The sequence below is a fragment of the Ictidomys tridecemlineatus genome, chromosome 13, assembly GCF_052094955.1.
Source record: "Ictidomys tridecemlineatus isolate mIctTri1 chromosome 13, mIctTri1.hap1, whole genome shotgun sequence".
NCBI classification, from domain to species: Eukaryota; Metazoa; Chordata; class Mammalia; order Rodentia; family Sciuridae; genus Ictidomys; species Ictidomys tridecemlineatus.
Window position 1 is genome coordinate 67,416,387 of NC_135489.1, and position 16,811 is coordinate 67,433,197.

The following is a 16,811-nucleotide window of genomic DNA, read 5'->3' on the forward strand; positions in this document are numbered from 1 at the left end:
ACATGGGTCTTTTCAGCACTTAAACTACAAATAAAGAAAATCGCATGCATTTCTAAGATGCACTTTGGTTTTTCAGTACTCTCCATAATGCTTATCATAAAAAGTAGTATTTAAAGGTTAAATTAAGATGCTTTTTCCCATTCCAAGAATGACAATTTCACAGATTTGATATGAAATTACACTTTGCTAGGATGCTTTAATACTCCATGATGATCTAAGACTGTTTGAAATAAGATATTTGGATATTTGCCAGGTATTTATTTCCTGCTCATTCTAAGTAAGTAGAAGAGCATTAGTATGGATGATATTATGGAGCTATATAAAAGCTAATTTCCTTAAGCAGTTGATAAATACAATGGTTCTTTATCTCATTCATGGTTGACAAGCAAGTTAGATGACATCCACCTAAGAACAGTGAGGGGACAATCTATCCACCAGTGGCAGCTGGGGCATTACAGGACTTTCACAGTTGGACAGTGAAGTCATACTTTACATTTAGTGAATTAGGACAAAAATCTGATTTCTAGACAATCCTAGAATCAGAATCTTCATGTAAATTGTTAAGAGTTATGAGCCCTGAGGGTATATCTGTGTAGGAAAGCTAAGTATGTTTGAAAACTACACAAACCTCATCTTCTAATAAAACCTTTTCTCTTCCCTATTCTTTGGTTATGGTAGAAGACTTCATAAGGAAACTCTGGTTGCAAAATAAAAACTTAATTATGCACACATCAGTAACACATCAAAATAGGTTCTATTAAAGAAGTTATAATAATAGGTACTGAATATTGATACAGTGTTACAGTTTTATCAATTTCTAAGATAAATATAGTTGTGATTTAGATTTAAGTTCTGAGTTTCCATATGTATAATTTAAACTTCTTCATTTTGGAAAGATTTAGAAGACCAGTGATTATCAATGCATCGGATCTTGACTTAGAAACAGTACAGTTGGACTCAGGTTGGCACTTAAGCCACCTCTAGTATAGAAGAGGCAAGTGTTGAGTGCATTCAAGTCAATGCTAAATACAGTCAAAGGTGCATGAAATAAGTAATAATATAAGTGCTCTAGAATCTGCATTGAAATATTTGTAAAATACCATTGTAATTTAAAATGTCATTTATTTTCTTCTTTAGGAAGTTTGCAGGTCAGGTACAAGCTAGACAGACATCGAGATCCAGATGCTTTTAATTTTGATTTTAAAAACATGGCGGATGGGCACCTTCACCAGCTGAAGATTGACAGGGAGGAAGCCGTGGTCTCTGTAGAGGTAATGCAGCAAACTTGAAGGTCCCATTAACCACCATGAGGAGTTTGTCAGAGAATGGATAATCTAATGCAAAAGTTTGATGATAAATAGTAACAAATGAGCACGTGTTCTCCATAGATCAAGGCAGAAAACCCAATACATCCAGGGTTTAGAGGAGTATTTAGTTTGTTTTGTTTGTTAAGCAATGATCCTGTCAAAGTTATTATTACTCTTAAGTTCTTTTAAAAATGTCAAGATGTCCTTACTTGTTTTTACTTGATTCAGCAGGGAAATGTCTATTTTATCATGGTGACGACGGGTAGAATTTGTTAATTAATATTTCAGTAGGTGATAGCAAAAGAACAGATAGGCCAGCAGTTTAAACACAAGATGAGAGCATGCAAGATATTCATTGAAATGGGAATAAATAACAAAATAGACCTGAGTCAGAAGAGAGTCAGGCAGTTGTCACTGACATTCAAAAGAAAATATATTTTAAGTCTGCACATAAAACTACAATTATTTTGGCTGTGTCAAGTCTCCTCCAGAGAATAAGTTTTTACATTTAAAATAATTGATTTTCCATCCTCTTGTGGATTCTGCCAACTGCAGATACATCATAAAGAAAAGTAAAGCAGCAAAGAGAGTGGGGGGCTGGGAGGGCAGGCGGCTTGTGGCAGTTAGAGATTGTTCATAAAATCGGTTTCCCCTCCTAAACGTTGTTTTAAGGTGAATTATTTAAGCATTGTTGAGCACTTACAAGTGACTTATTTTTATCACTTTTTTCTGGCCTCCTCTGATTCCTTATCATTAAAACTGTATCTCCTTTTGACATTCGCTTCCCACAAGGCGTTTAATAGGTTAACCAGAGTGCACAGAGACAAGTCAACCTGTCCTTGGAGACAGAATTCATCAAATCCCTCACGTTGGGAAAGGTTTTAGGTAAGTGGCAGAAAGATCTTTCTCCCAAAAAAACATCAGATTGTAAGTGTTATGTCACACACTCTGGAAGCACTCGTTATGCTGAAAGAAGCTCCTTGTCTTATCTTAATAATAATTTCCCAGTGAGTGACAATCAAGGCACAAATGGCACTTTTGTCTGAGTGCACATAGAACCATGAGTAAGTGCTGCCTGGCGGATGAGCAAAGGCTTCCCCTGAAAAACACCCACGCTTACCTTCCCCCTGGGCAATCAGGCAGGAGTCACGGTGTTTTTCTAACACTTACTGAAAAGTGAACTGTTACTAAAGCCGACATGGAGTATCAGCCTCAACTCAGGGACCTCCACTCAATGATAAAACTACCCATGAGCTGAAGCAGATGAAAGAAGGGTTGATTTCCTTCAGCAAATGGTAGCACCTTGAACTCGGTTCCCAAGTCCTGCTTGGCCTATGCTTCTGTCCTTGATGACACTGAACCAAAGCCATGAGGCATGCTCATAACCACCTTTACCCAGGGGGAAAGGTGAAGTTGAGAATGATACCCCAGGAAGGATGTATTTGAAAGGCACAGCTTAACTTCAAATTAACATCATAGTTACTGAGGAAAGGAATCTTTCTGGAAAGAAATATGTCAATCAGCTCTGAAAATGAACTATTTTAATGATATAGACTCTAAAGAGAATCACAAATTAGGAAACAATATTAATTGCATACATTCCTGTTTCCCTCCAAATAAGTAGGTGCAGGGAGTTAAGATGTTAATTCAAATGTTATTCAAAGTCATATAACTTAGGGTTTAAAAATACAAGTTTGAATTGAGCAATGAAGCATGGAGTCTGAAGCCACTGACCTCAGAAAGTGATGAATATTCATTCTGCCCATGCCTGGCAAATGTGAAATAATAATCAAAGAATAAAGCATGATTTGGACAGCTGTCTTTCGAATGGGTTTTGTTGTCTTTTCCTGCTGTTCAACTATTTAATAATTATGCCAATATAATTTTATATTCAAACTTGGAGATCCATGTGAAGTATATTTATTCTCTTAACTTACAATAAGATAGACTGTCATATTGAGGAAAAAAGAAGCCACTAATTTTCCAAAGAAAGTTGTTCAAAGTATTCAGTGGAAATTCGTCATTATTAATTCTCTTAGCCCCTGTGAATCATTCCCTTATCCATTCACTGAAAAATATTTGGTGAAAATTGATTATGTACACTTAATTAGATGTCGAGGCAGCTTATGAATAAGAGAGTCACTGCACTTGTCCTATACTATACTCACATATTAATAAGTAACATAGGCTAGTGTGTGAGCAATTATAATAAAATAATGCTTGTTATTATTTACCATACTTCACAAGAAATATCCCAGAATTCATTAAAGTTATCATGCTGTTTTTATCTTCCCAATTAGTTTTTGTGTGTGTGTGTGTGTGTGTGTACCAGGGATTGAACCCAGGAGTGCTTAACCACTGAGCCACCTCCCCAGCCACATTTTTAATATTTTATTTTAGAGACAGGTCTTGCTGAGTTGCTCTTAGACCTAAGTTGTGGAAACTGCCTTTGAACTTGCGATCCTTTTGCCCCAGCCTCCCGAACTGCTGGGATGATAGGCCTGGGCCACCACACCACACCTGGCTCTTATCTTCCCATTTCTGAATAGTCTTGCTTAATGAAGACCATTCAAGTTAATTATCTCAACATCAATTCAGTATACACCCACCTCAATGTAAGCTCTTGAAGTCAAATTTTCTATGTAGTTTTAATTTTATCAGAGAAGTGTCTTAAAGAATGTTAACACTTAAAATACTATAATCCAGGAGAAGTGACCTGTCACTTTTGTTACATTCTTTATCCAAATAATTAGGATTATTATTCTTTTGATTTGGCTGTGTGTATGTGTGTGTGTATGTGTGTGTGTGTTTTAACCACAAACTTAAAAAAAGAAATGTACTAAAACAAAATAAGAAATGTAGAAGCTGAGCATGTCTTTTTATCTTCTCTCAGAAAATAAAGCAGTAGCCTATAAGTTTTTACATTTTATTTTCATTTAATTAATTAATTTCCCTGAAGTACTGGGGGATTGAACTTATTGCCTTGAGTATGTTAGACAAGTGTTCTATCGCTGAACTACATCCCCATTCCCTAGCAAAGCAGTGTAAATACTCACGTATTATTACAATTACACAGATATGAGAATGCCAAATGATTTTGGTAATTAACTATCCTGGAAATTATGTTCTGAGTTCTATAAGGAGATGTCACATAACACATAACATTTAAAGCTCAGTGGAGCTATGGCTTTATATTATTTTTATACTATGATATTTGCCTCATTTAGAAGGGTTATTGTATTTTGGGTCTGAGATTTTCTTTACCTGATTCACAAACTACTAAAGAAACCTACAATTGATTTGTGGATGCTGGCAGATGACATAAGATCCCTGGGTTAGAAATAAAGGGCTCTGTTATTTATATAGCAAGTTTCATGCACATTAGCCATTGGTATGGTTTCCCCTTATGGAGCTGGGATAAGCATTCAGGTCAATGCTGCAGATGGGCCGGGTCTGCATTGTAACTGAGGAACACATAGCTTAGGGAATCTACAGATTTTGTAGCAAGCACTAAACAAGCTTATTCCTTATCCCATAGGGAAAGGTATCCTTATCCCTCAAAATTGCTTGTGCCAAACAAATTTGAGAAGTGGTCTGGATAAAGTGCTGTCAAGTATTACATTTCTTTGTTTATCAGGAAAAACATAGAGAAACACTTGAACCCAGGGCAACTTACTATATTATAGGGTGAAAACACAAAAAAAATCTGAAAAAATAAAAAAGATATGAGATTTTACATTGTTTATCAAGGAAGATCCAAGATTAATTGTGTAAGTCAACTCCTTTTCATATCATCTGTTAAATGAGAAAAACTTAGAAATAATTTAGTAGAATCCATAGAAATCTTTTGGGGCTAGGGATGTGGCTCAAGTAGTAGTACGCTTGCCTGGCATGCGTGCGGCCCAGGTTTGATCCTCAGCACCACATACAAACAAAGATGTTGTGTCTGCCGAGAACTGAAAAATAAATATTAAAATTCTCTCTCTCTCTCCTCTCTCTCTCTCTCTCTCTCTCTCTCTCTCTTTCTTTCTCTCTTTCTCCCCCCCCTCCTCTCTCCTCTCTCCTCTCTTTAAAAAAAAGAAAAGAAAGAAATCTCTTGATTTTCTAACTTAACATTAACTGGGAGTCAGTGAGGATCATGGATGTTTTGAGGTCTTTGAAATTATGAGCCTTCCAGACCAAGGCTAGCAAATAGAGCTTTCTATGATGGTGAACCTATCCTATAACTATGCTGACCTACACAGTCATTCCTAGACATACATAGTTTTTTAACAAGTGAAATGTGGCTACTGTAACTGAGGGACTAAATTTTTTATTTTATTTAAATCTAATTGATTTGAATTGCAACAGCTGCATGTGGCTAGTGTCTACCATATTGCACAATGTAAAACACTGTCCATTTGCTTGCTTATGTAGTCATTTTTTTTTTCATTCAAACAAATGACACCCTGTTGTGAAAGCAGACACCTGTCTAATTGGCATGACACTGGCCTGGGAAGCCAGCCCTACATCAAATATTTTTTTCTACCTCCTCAGGTGCTAATATTTCAAATTCCATAATTAAAGAACCATTTCTTTTGTACCAAGTCTTTCCTTCTGCTAAAATGCATATACTTCTTAGAGTACTATCAGAAAGCATAATCAGGTATTTATGCAAAAGTGAATTTATTCAAGAACAGGCTTTGATGGAAAAGAAGAGAGAATTGGAAGGAATCCAGGTAGAGTACCATAGAGAGAGAGGGCAGAGTGACCCACAGACATTCTTGATTAGAGCTAATTAGCTAACAGGTGCAGAAATAAAGGGTTTTGACAATGTCAACTTGTCAAGGCAATAGGAAAATAGAATTCAGGTCACTGCCTAAGTGTTGAGTTCTACTTAAAATGTGTTCTACTGAGAAACAATTACTAACAGTGTTTTGTTAAAAGCCAGAAGTGTTTCACCCTTGGGTTTCTTCCTGGGTTGTTGAATGAGTGATTGCCTGGTAGACTCAGAGTAGGCAAAGTGATTTCTTCCTTTCAGATATTTTTTAAAAAAGTATATCTGGATCATTACTGATTTAAATAATTTATTGATGAATTAGAAGAGCTCTATTCTGTTCCATCACGTTCAAATTAAATGATTATATAATGTTAATATTCACCATTCATCAGAAAAAAAGGTCCCCTAAAACTATATGATTCTTGTCCGAAATACCATGATTTATTATAAAACCTTTTTGTATTATATTGTGTCAAAGAGAGAAATATTTTTACACATGACAAAATGACAGACTTTCTTCAGGACTAAAGGAACTCTGGACTAGGGTTTTGCAGTGAAGAGATTGGGCTCAGCTTAAAATGCAAGGAAAAGTGTAGACTGACAGCCAGCCAGGTGAGGGTGTTCCTTGGTGGGTGGAAAATTACCAAGAGGTTAGGAGAATTCTTACTAAATTGGCCTATTGGAATTCTGGATGAAGACCCGCTGGGCTAATCAATAACCTGGAGGACTGTCAAGGACATCAAGGAGAGTGGAGGGTTCAGGCTAAATTCCACAACTCAGAAACAAAAAAGATGGGGCTAGTGGAGCAGATGGCTCAGAGAAGCCTGATTAAAGTTTGATTAAGGGTAGAATCTCAGTGGTGTCAAAGTTCTTTTTTAGAAAAAATATATATAATTATACAAAGGTTCTTGAAATAGAAGAAAGAATACATAAATGTAAGGAAAATGGTAGTTCTAGTCAGGAGATAAGCATGAGTAAAACCAAAGAGGGTTAAAGAGAGAAAACGAAGAGGAAACAGCACTGTCCAAGGTTCACTCTCTGGCCTGTGGGTAACATGGGGAGGGACACGGGAAGGGGACCTGACCACTAGTAAGGGCCCATGCCCAAGGGCTCATCTTACTGACTGCAAGTGAGCGAAGAGTTGGATGAATGTGTTGGGGAAAAGAGTATCTGTTTTCACGTAATGGTGCAAGAGAATGATTCTGATTGTGGGTGCTAGGAACGTGGAACTCTCAAACTCAGGAAAGAAAAGGAGAAAGAAGAAGGAAACTATGTAACCCCAGTGGCTCAGGAGGCTGAGGCAGCCTCAGTGACTTAGGGAGGCCATAAGCAACTTAATGAGACCCTGTCCCTAAATAAAAAATAAAGAAAGAAAAAGGACTGGGGATGTGGCCCAGTGATTAAGCCTGGCTTCAATCTCTGAATAATAATAATAATAATAATAATAATAATAATACACCACTAAATCAACAAAATTTTAAAAAACACCATGTAAGATAAAATGAATCAAATCAGATAATAGAAGTTGTTACTCTAAATGTGAATAGCCTCAATTCTGTCATATTCAGGTCAATAAATATCTAGTTAAACGCTCTTACAAAAAACGAAACCACTAAGAAGTCCCAGCTAATGAATTTCAGAAGTGCAGCCTTGTTGCCAGCAGACAAGATGCGCATGAGGTTAGAATAAGTGAATGAGCTCAAAGGTGGGGGAGGGCATTACCTGGGGATAAAAGGTACAGTTTGTTAAGAGAACATAAAAGCCATGAATCCAATATACATCATGAAAGATAACAGTTGAATAGAAGGAGTAAAAATGAACTTCCAGAGCTCTGTCGTCGCCAAGAGTCAGTTTACTATAATTCCTCCCTTGGCTGTGGCCTCCCTGACAAATGTGTTTTAATGATCAGTTTTTAAAAACCGAGTTCAGATCGTCGCCTTGAATCCCCCACAGAGTCGCTGTCCCTCGCAGCTGTCCACGGAGGCCCTCTGCCCTGGAAATGGCCATCAGCCGCCTGCTCCGGCGCAGGGGGGGCGCAGGGGGGGCGCAGGGGGGGCGCAGGGGGGGCGCAGGGGGGGCGCAGGGGGGGCGCAGGGGGGGCGCAGGGGGGGCGCAGGGGGGGCGCAGGGGGGGCGCAGGTCGGAGCCGGTGGCGGCTGTGCCGGCGGGGTCACCTACCGAGCCCAGTGCCCCTGCGTCCTAACGCTGTGTCGCTTTGTCCCCGCAGAGCCCCCAGGCGCGGATCCCGACACGCGGCGGGCGGCGGCACGCGGCTTCACCCGCTGCCTCTCGGCCGTGCGCTTCGGCCGCGCCGCCCCGCTGAAGGCGCTGCGCCCCAGCGGCCCTGCCCGAGTCACTGTCCGCGGCCACGTGGCCGCCGGGACCCGCTGCGCGGCGGGGTCGCGGACCGGCGATGGAGCGCGGGAGCTGGCTCCGCTGGCGCTCAGGTGGCGCAGATGGCGCAGGTGCTTGGCCCCCTGCCCCTCCCCGCGGGCTGGGAACGGCGGCGGTGCGCGGTGGAGAGGGCCTGCGACGCCCTTGGCAGCCTCCCCTTTTCTACCCTAGGTCGTTCCGAAGCGAGGAGGGAGAACCTTTGTTGAAGGCGGACAGAAGCGACTCTGGGGTCATCGGAGGTAAAGGGGCTGAAGGAACTCGTCTGCGGCATTACTGTCGCTTTAAAAAAAAAAAAAAAAAACAACTTTTTAAATTTTAAAAATTATTTGTTCCCATTTAACAGTATTAACTTAATAGAAAATTATAGCTAAGAATCAGCACTCCAGGAGGGGTGCTTGTGGGTTTTCTGAGTTGATGTTCACCGATTTAAGCTGGGGGTGGTGGTGGGGGGGATGCTTCTGTGAGGATTCCACTGGAAACAGGACTTTTAAAGAACAGGTAAAGTCTGGCGTGGTGGTCTCCCGGATCCCAGCTACTTGGGAGGCTGAGGCAGGAGGATGGCAGGTTCTAGGCCAGCCTGGGCAACTGAGCAAGACCCTGCCTCAAAATAAAAGGGCTGGTGATGTAGCTCAGGGGTAAGGGGGCCTCCGGGTTCCATCCACAGTCTGAGGGAAAATTAAAAAAAAGTCACAAAATAATGAAAATTTCTTATTTCATAAATAGCTGTATTCCCTAAGATGTGAGGGATATATAGGAGGGAGGGGGAGATAGATAGAAAGATAGATAGATAGATAGAAGGATAGATAGATGATAGATAGAAGGATAGAAAGATAGATAGAAAGAAAGATAGATGATAGATAGAAGGATAGATAGATAGAAAGAAAGATAGATAGATAGAAGGATAGATAGATAGATAGAAGGATAGAAAGATGATAGATAGAAGGATAGATAGAAAGATAGATAGATAGAAAGATAGATTATAGATAGAAAAAAGATAGAAGGATAGATAGAAAGATAGATAGATAGATAGATAGATAGATAGATAGATAGATAGAAAGAAAGAAAGACAGATAGGGCATAGATCTGATATAGCTATTAGAGCAAGACATTGCCCCAAGTAATTATATTCAAAGCCACAAAAACCTAAGTCGAAAGCCAAATAATGATCAGAGCACATGTGTTATGATACTTAAAAAAAGGCAATTTGCATGATTTAGATGTTTCAGTTGTTATTTGATTTTTTAAAAGAAACTTTTAAAAATTTAAATATGCTTAACATTACTTCAAGTGCATTTTTTAAAATTGTGCATTTCAGTGACATCTCGTACATTCTCAGTGTGGTACAGCAAGAGCCATGGTTTATTTCATTTTTGATTGTCCTTTCCAGTTAGTCGGATAGGTTATTTTTCATTGAAGGGAAAATTGAATACAATCTAAACATATCTTTTTGGCAATGAAAACAATGTTTCATTTTCTTGAAATATAATTTATCAGAGCTGGTGTGAAAAAAATTAGATTTCATATTTCCTCACTAATTAATTAATGGATTATTGAAATATTGTTTGTTTTCTTGTTGTATAGACTCTTCATAGTACATACAAAGCAAACTTTTTTCCTCTAAAATGATAGAAAACAAAACAATTCAGACATTATGAAAACCTGACTAAATATTTTTTTCGTGTATTGACATTTGTCACTCTCTTGGTTATTTTTCTCTTTGAAATTAGTGAGGTATAAAATAATAATACATGACCCAATGAGGAAAAAGCAGTTTTACAGTTTTATGTGAGAAGGTAGTCAAGAATGCATATCTAAAAAGACTACTTTTATCTTAGATTTTAAATCAAATATAATCCTTAATAAATCCTGATTTTTTTTTTGGGGGGGGAGACAATTTTTCATTGCAATACAAAAGCAATTTAAAGATGTTCAACATTCCAGAACAGGATCCCAAGTCCTACAAGTGTTTGCAAAATGTCAGACTTAGCCCCTGATCTTCTTGAAGAGCTAGAGGTAGTCAGCAAATTAAAAACAAAACAACAATAACAACAACAACAAAAACTTACTTTTGGAATTTTATTGCTTTTGGTCAAACATCACTGTAAGATCTTCTGTAAAAAAATCATTGGCAAGATTCTCTGCTGTTCAACAATAAATCTTACAGGGCTCTTGGGCTGTCCTGAGAAACTCTGATGAGCTCTTGAAGGAGGGGAAGGGAAGAAGGAGAATTCGCAGAAGGATTCCCAGTCTTTGTTTGTTTTTTTTTCCCAATAATTTATTTTATTCTCCTCATATACATACTTCAGCCTTATTTCTTTCTCATATTTTATTGTCATAATTTGCATAAGAGATAAGATTTAGAGAATTTTTCTGTTATGTCTATTTATTACTAAATCAAGTGTTTGTTTTTTACTATTATTTCAACCCGATCCTCTGAAATACTTGCTAGTATAATAAAAGAAATATTCAAGTAACCATTAGTCATTGAATTAGAAATATAATTTTATGAAATTATTATGATTTTTAAAGCTAATAATTTTCATTATTGAAAGTACCATAACTATACCATACCTAGACTTTAATTAATTATTTTATACACTTTATTTCATTTAATATTCACAAAGACTCTTCACAGACATAGTCTTCATATTCTAACAGTCACCAGCTGGAGATACAAATTGATACCTTTTGTCATACACTTACAATGTGGACAGTCCAAGCATGGCTTTATGCATAGTTTTTTGGTGTAGCATAGATTTGACTTTCATTCTTCAGGAATATGACTGCTGTACAGCTAGCTTTCTTGGGGGTGCTTTAGCACTCTGGCTCTAAATTACAGCCTTAAACTAGAAGGAGGCACCAGGTCTTCCCCTCAGGTATTCTGATTCAGCATGATTTTGGGTTGAGAACCATGGCATAGCTAATGGTTATTAAATGGTTATTAAATATTTTAGAACATTTACATCTGGCACCAGGTCTTCCCCTCAGGTATTCTGATTCAGCATGATTTTGGGTTGAGAACCATGGCATAGCTAATGGTTATTTAATGGTTATTAAATATTTTAGAACATTTACATCTGGTTCCTTGAAATAGTCCACATTCCACAAAAATAAACTTAATAAGTATCCCTGCAATATTTTTGGTGACAGGGATTGATCACATATATGTTACACTACTGCATTTCAAAATTATGTTGTCATTAAAGTATTTTGGAGTTGGGGAGATAGCTCAGTGGTAGGGTGCTAGGCCCTGGATTTGATCTCTATCATCAAAACAAATTTACAAAGATATAAAACAATTTAATGAAAATTTATCTACTTAGTTAAAAATAACATTTATTCTAGGATGGTACTAAACAAACTATGCTTTTTTTTTTTTTAGTAATAGTAACCTTTTTTTTTAGCTTTATTTTATTCACTTATTTTATTTAGTGCTGAGGTGTGAACCCAGGGTCTCACACATGCAAGGCAAGCACTCTATCACTGAGCAACAACCCAGCCCCTATACTTTTAAGATAATTTAAAACTTTGTCTCAGAGCCTTGTGTATATATGTTCTTGTTGTTTGTTTGTTTGTTTCGGAACCAAGGATTGAACCCAGGGATATTTAATCAGTAAGCAGCATCTCCAGCCTTTTAAATTTTTTATTTACAGAGAGGGTCTCTTGAAGTTGCTTAGGGCCTCACTAATTAGCTGAGACTGGTTTTGAACTTGTGATCTTCCAGTCCCAGCTTCCCAAGTCCTGTTTCTGTTTTTAAGCACAAAAGCTGAATTTCAATCACAGGCCTTTAGGGAAAAGAACTACCCCAACTATATCCAAAAGTCATGGAAACTCAGACATACCAAATGTTATAAAACCACCGGACCCTAAAATTCCTAGGCTTGATGGTCCCAACTTATGATATAGTAGATGGTTGGTTTGTTGTAACCTACCTTATAAGGCAGTGATGTTAGCAAAGCCCCCAATTAAGGCAAAAATCGCCTTTTATATTCTGACTTGGTGTTCTTCTGTCTTCTCCCCTATCCCAGGTTTGATAGCAGTTGTGATATTTATTTTGCTCTGCATCTCTGCTATAGCCATATGCATTTACCAACAGAAAAAAGTTACGCAAAGAAAATGAATCAAAAGTCTCAAAAGACGAAGAGTGCTAGGACTACTCAGTGAAGTGCACGTGTCAAGACACAGTCCTGAGAGACAATGTCTTCTGGTTGGCAGTGGGCTGATCTACCCCATCCACTGTGGACTGTCCTGATCTGGTCATCCCTGTGGGTGGGCCAGTGCTAACCATCTGCTGAGGACCTGGGGTGCTGGGAGGCCCATTCTGCCTTGGTGGACCCCTCCCTCCAGTGCAATTTATATGACAGTGAAGGAGGAATCCTCATTCATCATGGTGGAGTAGTTTGCCCCAGAAGGAATGCTCTCTTTCAACACAGAAATTTAATTTGTGTAGTAATTGGGGATTTTAGCTGAGAAAATGGCCATGAGGCTCTGGTCCTACTTAGAGAATGGGACAGAAGTTTCATTCACATGTAAGAGACAAAATCAAACTCTAATGTTCTTTATTGCTCAGAAGCTTATCTGGGATCCCGTTCCTGTTCCCTGCTGATATTTCATTTTGGACAGGAAATGCTTCTTTGATTACTTCACCAGCATTTCCATAGTCCTGCAATCCAGTGCCAAGGGCCTGCTAAAAAGTTAATGGCATGTTTGATTTCCTTATCTGATGGTCAATGCAATGCAAGAGAGACCTGGAAATGTTATTTTTGGTGTATTGCTTTTTCTAATTGACTGTTTTTAATCATTTTGATAAATTTTAATGTTGAAATCAATATGGAGTGTTGGTGATAAAATTTAATATTGAATTTTGTAATGGAACAGAAAATTGATAGGTAACAAGATGCAAACAGAATGTCAATTAGAGTCTGCCTATTTTCTTTGTAATCTGTAATTATAGTTTTTTAAAATTGTGATCATGCTTTTAACTAAATTTATGATGACATAAATACTACTTCTTATAGTGAAAAAGATTGATTCTTTATTTATATCAATACCTGAAGGAAACGTATTTTAAACTTATTTCCCCCTCCCATATTAAGAAATTATGTCAGTTTTTTATTATTCTATATTTATATTTCTCTTTTTTCTTTTTCTTTTTTATTTGGGGGGGTGGAGGGGTGGGGACAGTGCTGAGGATCAAACACCAGGTCCCTCAGCTCTGTATTTCTCTTTCTAAACGTTGTTACTGATATGTCTGATTTCCTGAATTTTTACTGAATATCTTTCAATTTATTAGGAAAATCAGCTGCAATTTATTTTTTAAATATTCAATTGCTCTAAGCATAAATATCATTGATTAGTATCCTCTTGTCCAGTTGCTTTTGAAATATAAGATGAAGGCTACTTCCTCCAAGGAAAGGCAGAATTTATAGGCTCTATATTAAATCTGCTCTTCTAATCACAGGTTTATGATCACGAAGCCAGATTTTTAATAGAGCATACCAAATTGAATATATGCTACTAAGTACTGAAATGTGTCTCATTTGAGTTTATACACACACCAAGATAGCAGAAGATTGGAACTAACAGTTCCAGGAACGAGTATTGAGATAGTGGTTATTTGGTAACCACATGGAACTACCACTGGTTTAAATAAACCACTTATATAAGAATAGTGATGCTACAGTCTCCAGAACTCAGATGCCAGTTGCCTGCAAGGACTAATTAGATTATGGAGTTTGTCCACACCAGGGCAAGCTGGAAATATGCCACTTTAGCCTGACTACTAAATAACTGAATTCACATCTTATTTGTTTCAGTTTTGAAAGGATTACTACAGGTACTCTCTGAGGTCTGCTCCCAGCATAGGAGTTCTTCTCAGAGTACCTCGTCTCTACTGATGTTTAAGTGAATGACAAAATATATTTTATTTCTACAGTAACATGTAGGAAACACACTTGCGTGAATGATAAATGTTTTGGGGGGGTTTTGCTGTATCTCAAAGATCTCTGCAGGGTGAAGAAAGATTCAACAAAGATAAAGTGCATTTGTAAGTTGGCATAGACATCATGTAATCACTGAAATTTTTACACACACATTTTACATCACAGATTTGCATAGTTGGTGTTTTATCTAATTGCAGAGAGTAAAACACCATAAACCACTGTTCTTGGTGTTTCTTGCAAGACAGAAAAAGTGCATTGATATATCATCCACTGTGAATCTTCTGTACTGATTTTTGGACTTAATCTTTTCATTTGAAAATAAATTCACTTTTGGAGTAAAATAAAATTATTGTAAGGGAAGTTGTGTGAAATTGAAATTATGAAAATGTGACTCTCCCCCCCCGCTAGTTTATTTAAAACGTGCAGATAAATGCAGCTTGTAATAGTTTGAGCATTAGCTTATATTCCTTGTATATTTTGAGATTAGCAAGACATGTTTACCTTTTTATGATCTGATATTTATCATCTGGTAAGATTTTCATTCTAAATTCTTAAACAAAAAGTAGAGAAAAGATAAATCTTTACTGATTACTAGAAGTATATATGTATGAATGTATATATTTCACCTTCTGCCAAGAGCAGCCATCAATTGACTAAAATACAGATGGAGTAATTTTTTATGTTGTTGCAGAGAAATGAGTCACTAAAAGCGAAAACTACTCTAATTATATAGAATTTAGTTGCAAGTAGCATCCTTCTATGTATAAAACTAACAGTGTAATGATTGCCCATATTTTGTTCTCATAAAAAGAAAATAGCATAACTAACATTCTTTATCTGAAAAGGCTGAAGTTTTTTGACTCTTAAGAACTTCAAACTTCTAATATTAAACCTAGAGTGGTTAATATGACATTGACCAATTGCTGGAAAATGGTGACATTGGCAAATGGTCTCATCTTGACACTGTGGCCCAAATTCACTGTAGGAAATCACTCCAATTCTTCATCATTTCCTAAGTGCCATCACTTTAAGCATGAACTTAACCTATTTTGATTGTGGTTATTGCTGATAAATGACCAAGTCTATCTCATGTTTCTATTTCTGTGAAGGGTCAAATGGCTTGAATTAAAATATTTCTCCAGTTTGCTCTGATCCTTCATAGTAATAGAGACATGGGGTAAATCGTGGGCACATAAACAAGATTTGTTTTCCCTGCTGGGTCAGCTGTAGAGATGAGGAAGCAAACACAAAGGGTGAGAGTCACTTCACCAAGGGGACAATACCATTGAGCTGTCATACTTTTATGAAACTCCTGGCTCATCTCGCTCTTGATGCCACTAAGGATAGAGCCATCTCCCTGCCTTCTCAGCATTGCTGAGCAGAGTGGAGAAACTGATTCCATTACTTGACATTCCATTTGCCTAGACTGACCAATGCTTCTGGATCTCTGTTCACATCTTTTGAAAAAACAAACATTTAATGGAAAATTGATCTTGATTTTTTAAAAAATAAAATATTACTTTCATCATAGAAGCAAACAAATGCCCCTTTGGGTTATTCTGGAATCTACACTATAATTGACACAAATGGATCATTAAAATATTCTTGAAGTTGGAAAATAATCAAATGGACACTTTTTTCCCAGTTTCACAATTATTTTCTAATATTTTCTGTTTAGTTGAATATTTTTCCTATTAGGGGAACTGTGTGCTTTAGTAATAGTTCATGCCATAAATAAGGAGAGCATAATGGTTGATCCGGAAGCAGCCTGATTCTGAAACCCAAAACTAAGGAATTTGTTATGCTAGGAACCCAGAATGATTAGACTGACCTTTATTCAGCTCTTCTATAAAAGCTCAGTATCCCTTGGCTCAATTAGCCCTCTCTATCAGACCAAATGGAGGCATTATGTCACTTTTGCTTTTTATTATGATTGTTGCTATATATTGCCAAATTACAGTTTTATATATTTATGGGGTATGGAGGGATGTTGCAATTTTCCAACACGTTGTGCAATGAAATGCAACAACATGGATGGAATTGTGAAATAAGCCCATGATGGGAAGGTGAGTTACATATAGCCTCACTGACAGGTGGAACTGAAATTGGGGCTCACAGAAATGTGGCAGAATGGAGGCTACCAGAGGTTGAGAGTTGGATGGAATGGAGAACTGATAACTGAGGGGTACAAAACTTTAGTTAGAAGGAAGAAGTTTACTTATTTATTGTCCAAGAGCTGCCCTGTTTTACGGGAAGGGTAGATCTCAAATGTTATCATCATGAAAAGTGCTAAATATTTGTGGTAAGGTTATGTTGGTTGGCTTCCTTTGACAGATTTTTGAGTCAGAACATGATTAGGTGGTTGTGCAATCTGCTACGGAGATATCCATCATGCACTGTTTTAACAATT

The 16,811-nt window shown here is 37.5% G+C and overlaps 1 protein-coding gene across 1 annotated transcript in view; it reads left to right on the forward strand.

Annotated features, from left to right (window-relative positions):
• Positions 1-13,563, forward strand: part of LOC144369669 (contactin-associated protein-like 3) — a 137,604-nt gene extending 124,041 nt beyond the window's left edge. Inside the window, 6 exon segments of the mRNA XM_078029823.1 lie at positions 1,138-1,271; positions 2,111-2,192; positions 8,293-8,512; positions 8,631-8,698; positions 12,488-12,555; positions 12,557-13,563. Of these exon segments, the coding sequence (XP_077885949.1) occupies positions 1,138-1,271; positions 2,111-2,192; positions 8,293-8,512; positions 8,631-8,698; positions 12,488-12,555; positions 12,557-12,610 (626 nt within the window). The 3' untranslated portion in view covers positions 12,611-13,563.
• Positions 13,564-16,811: the final 3,248 nt, after the last annotated feature.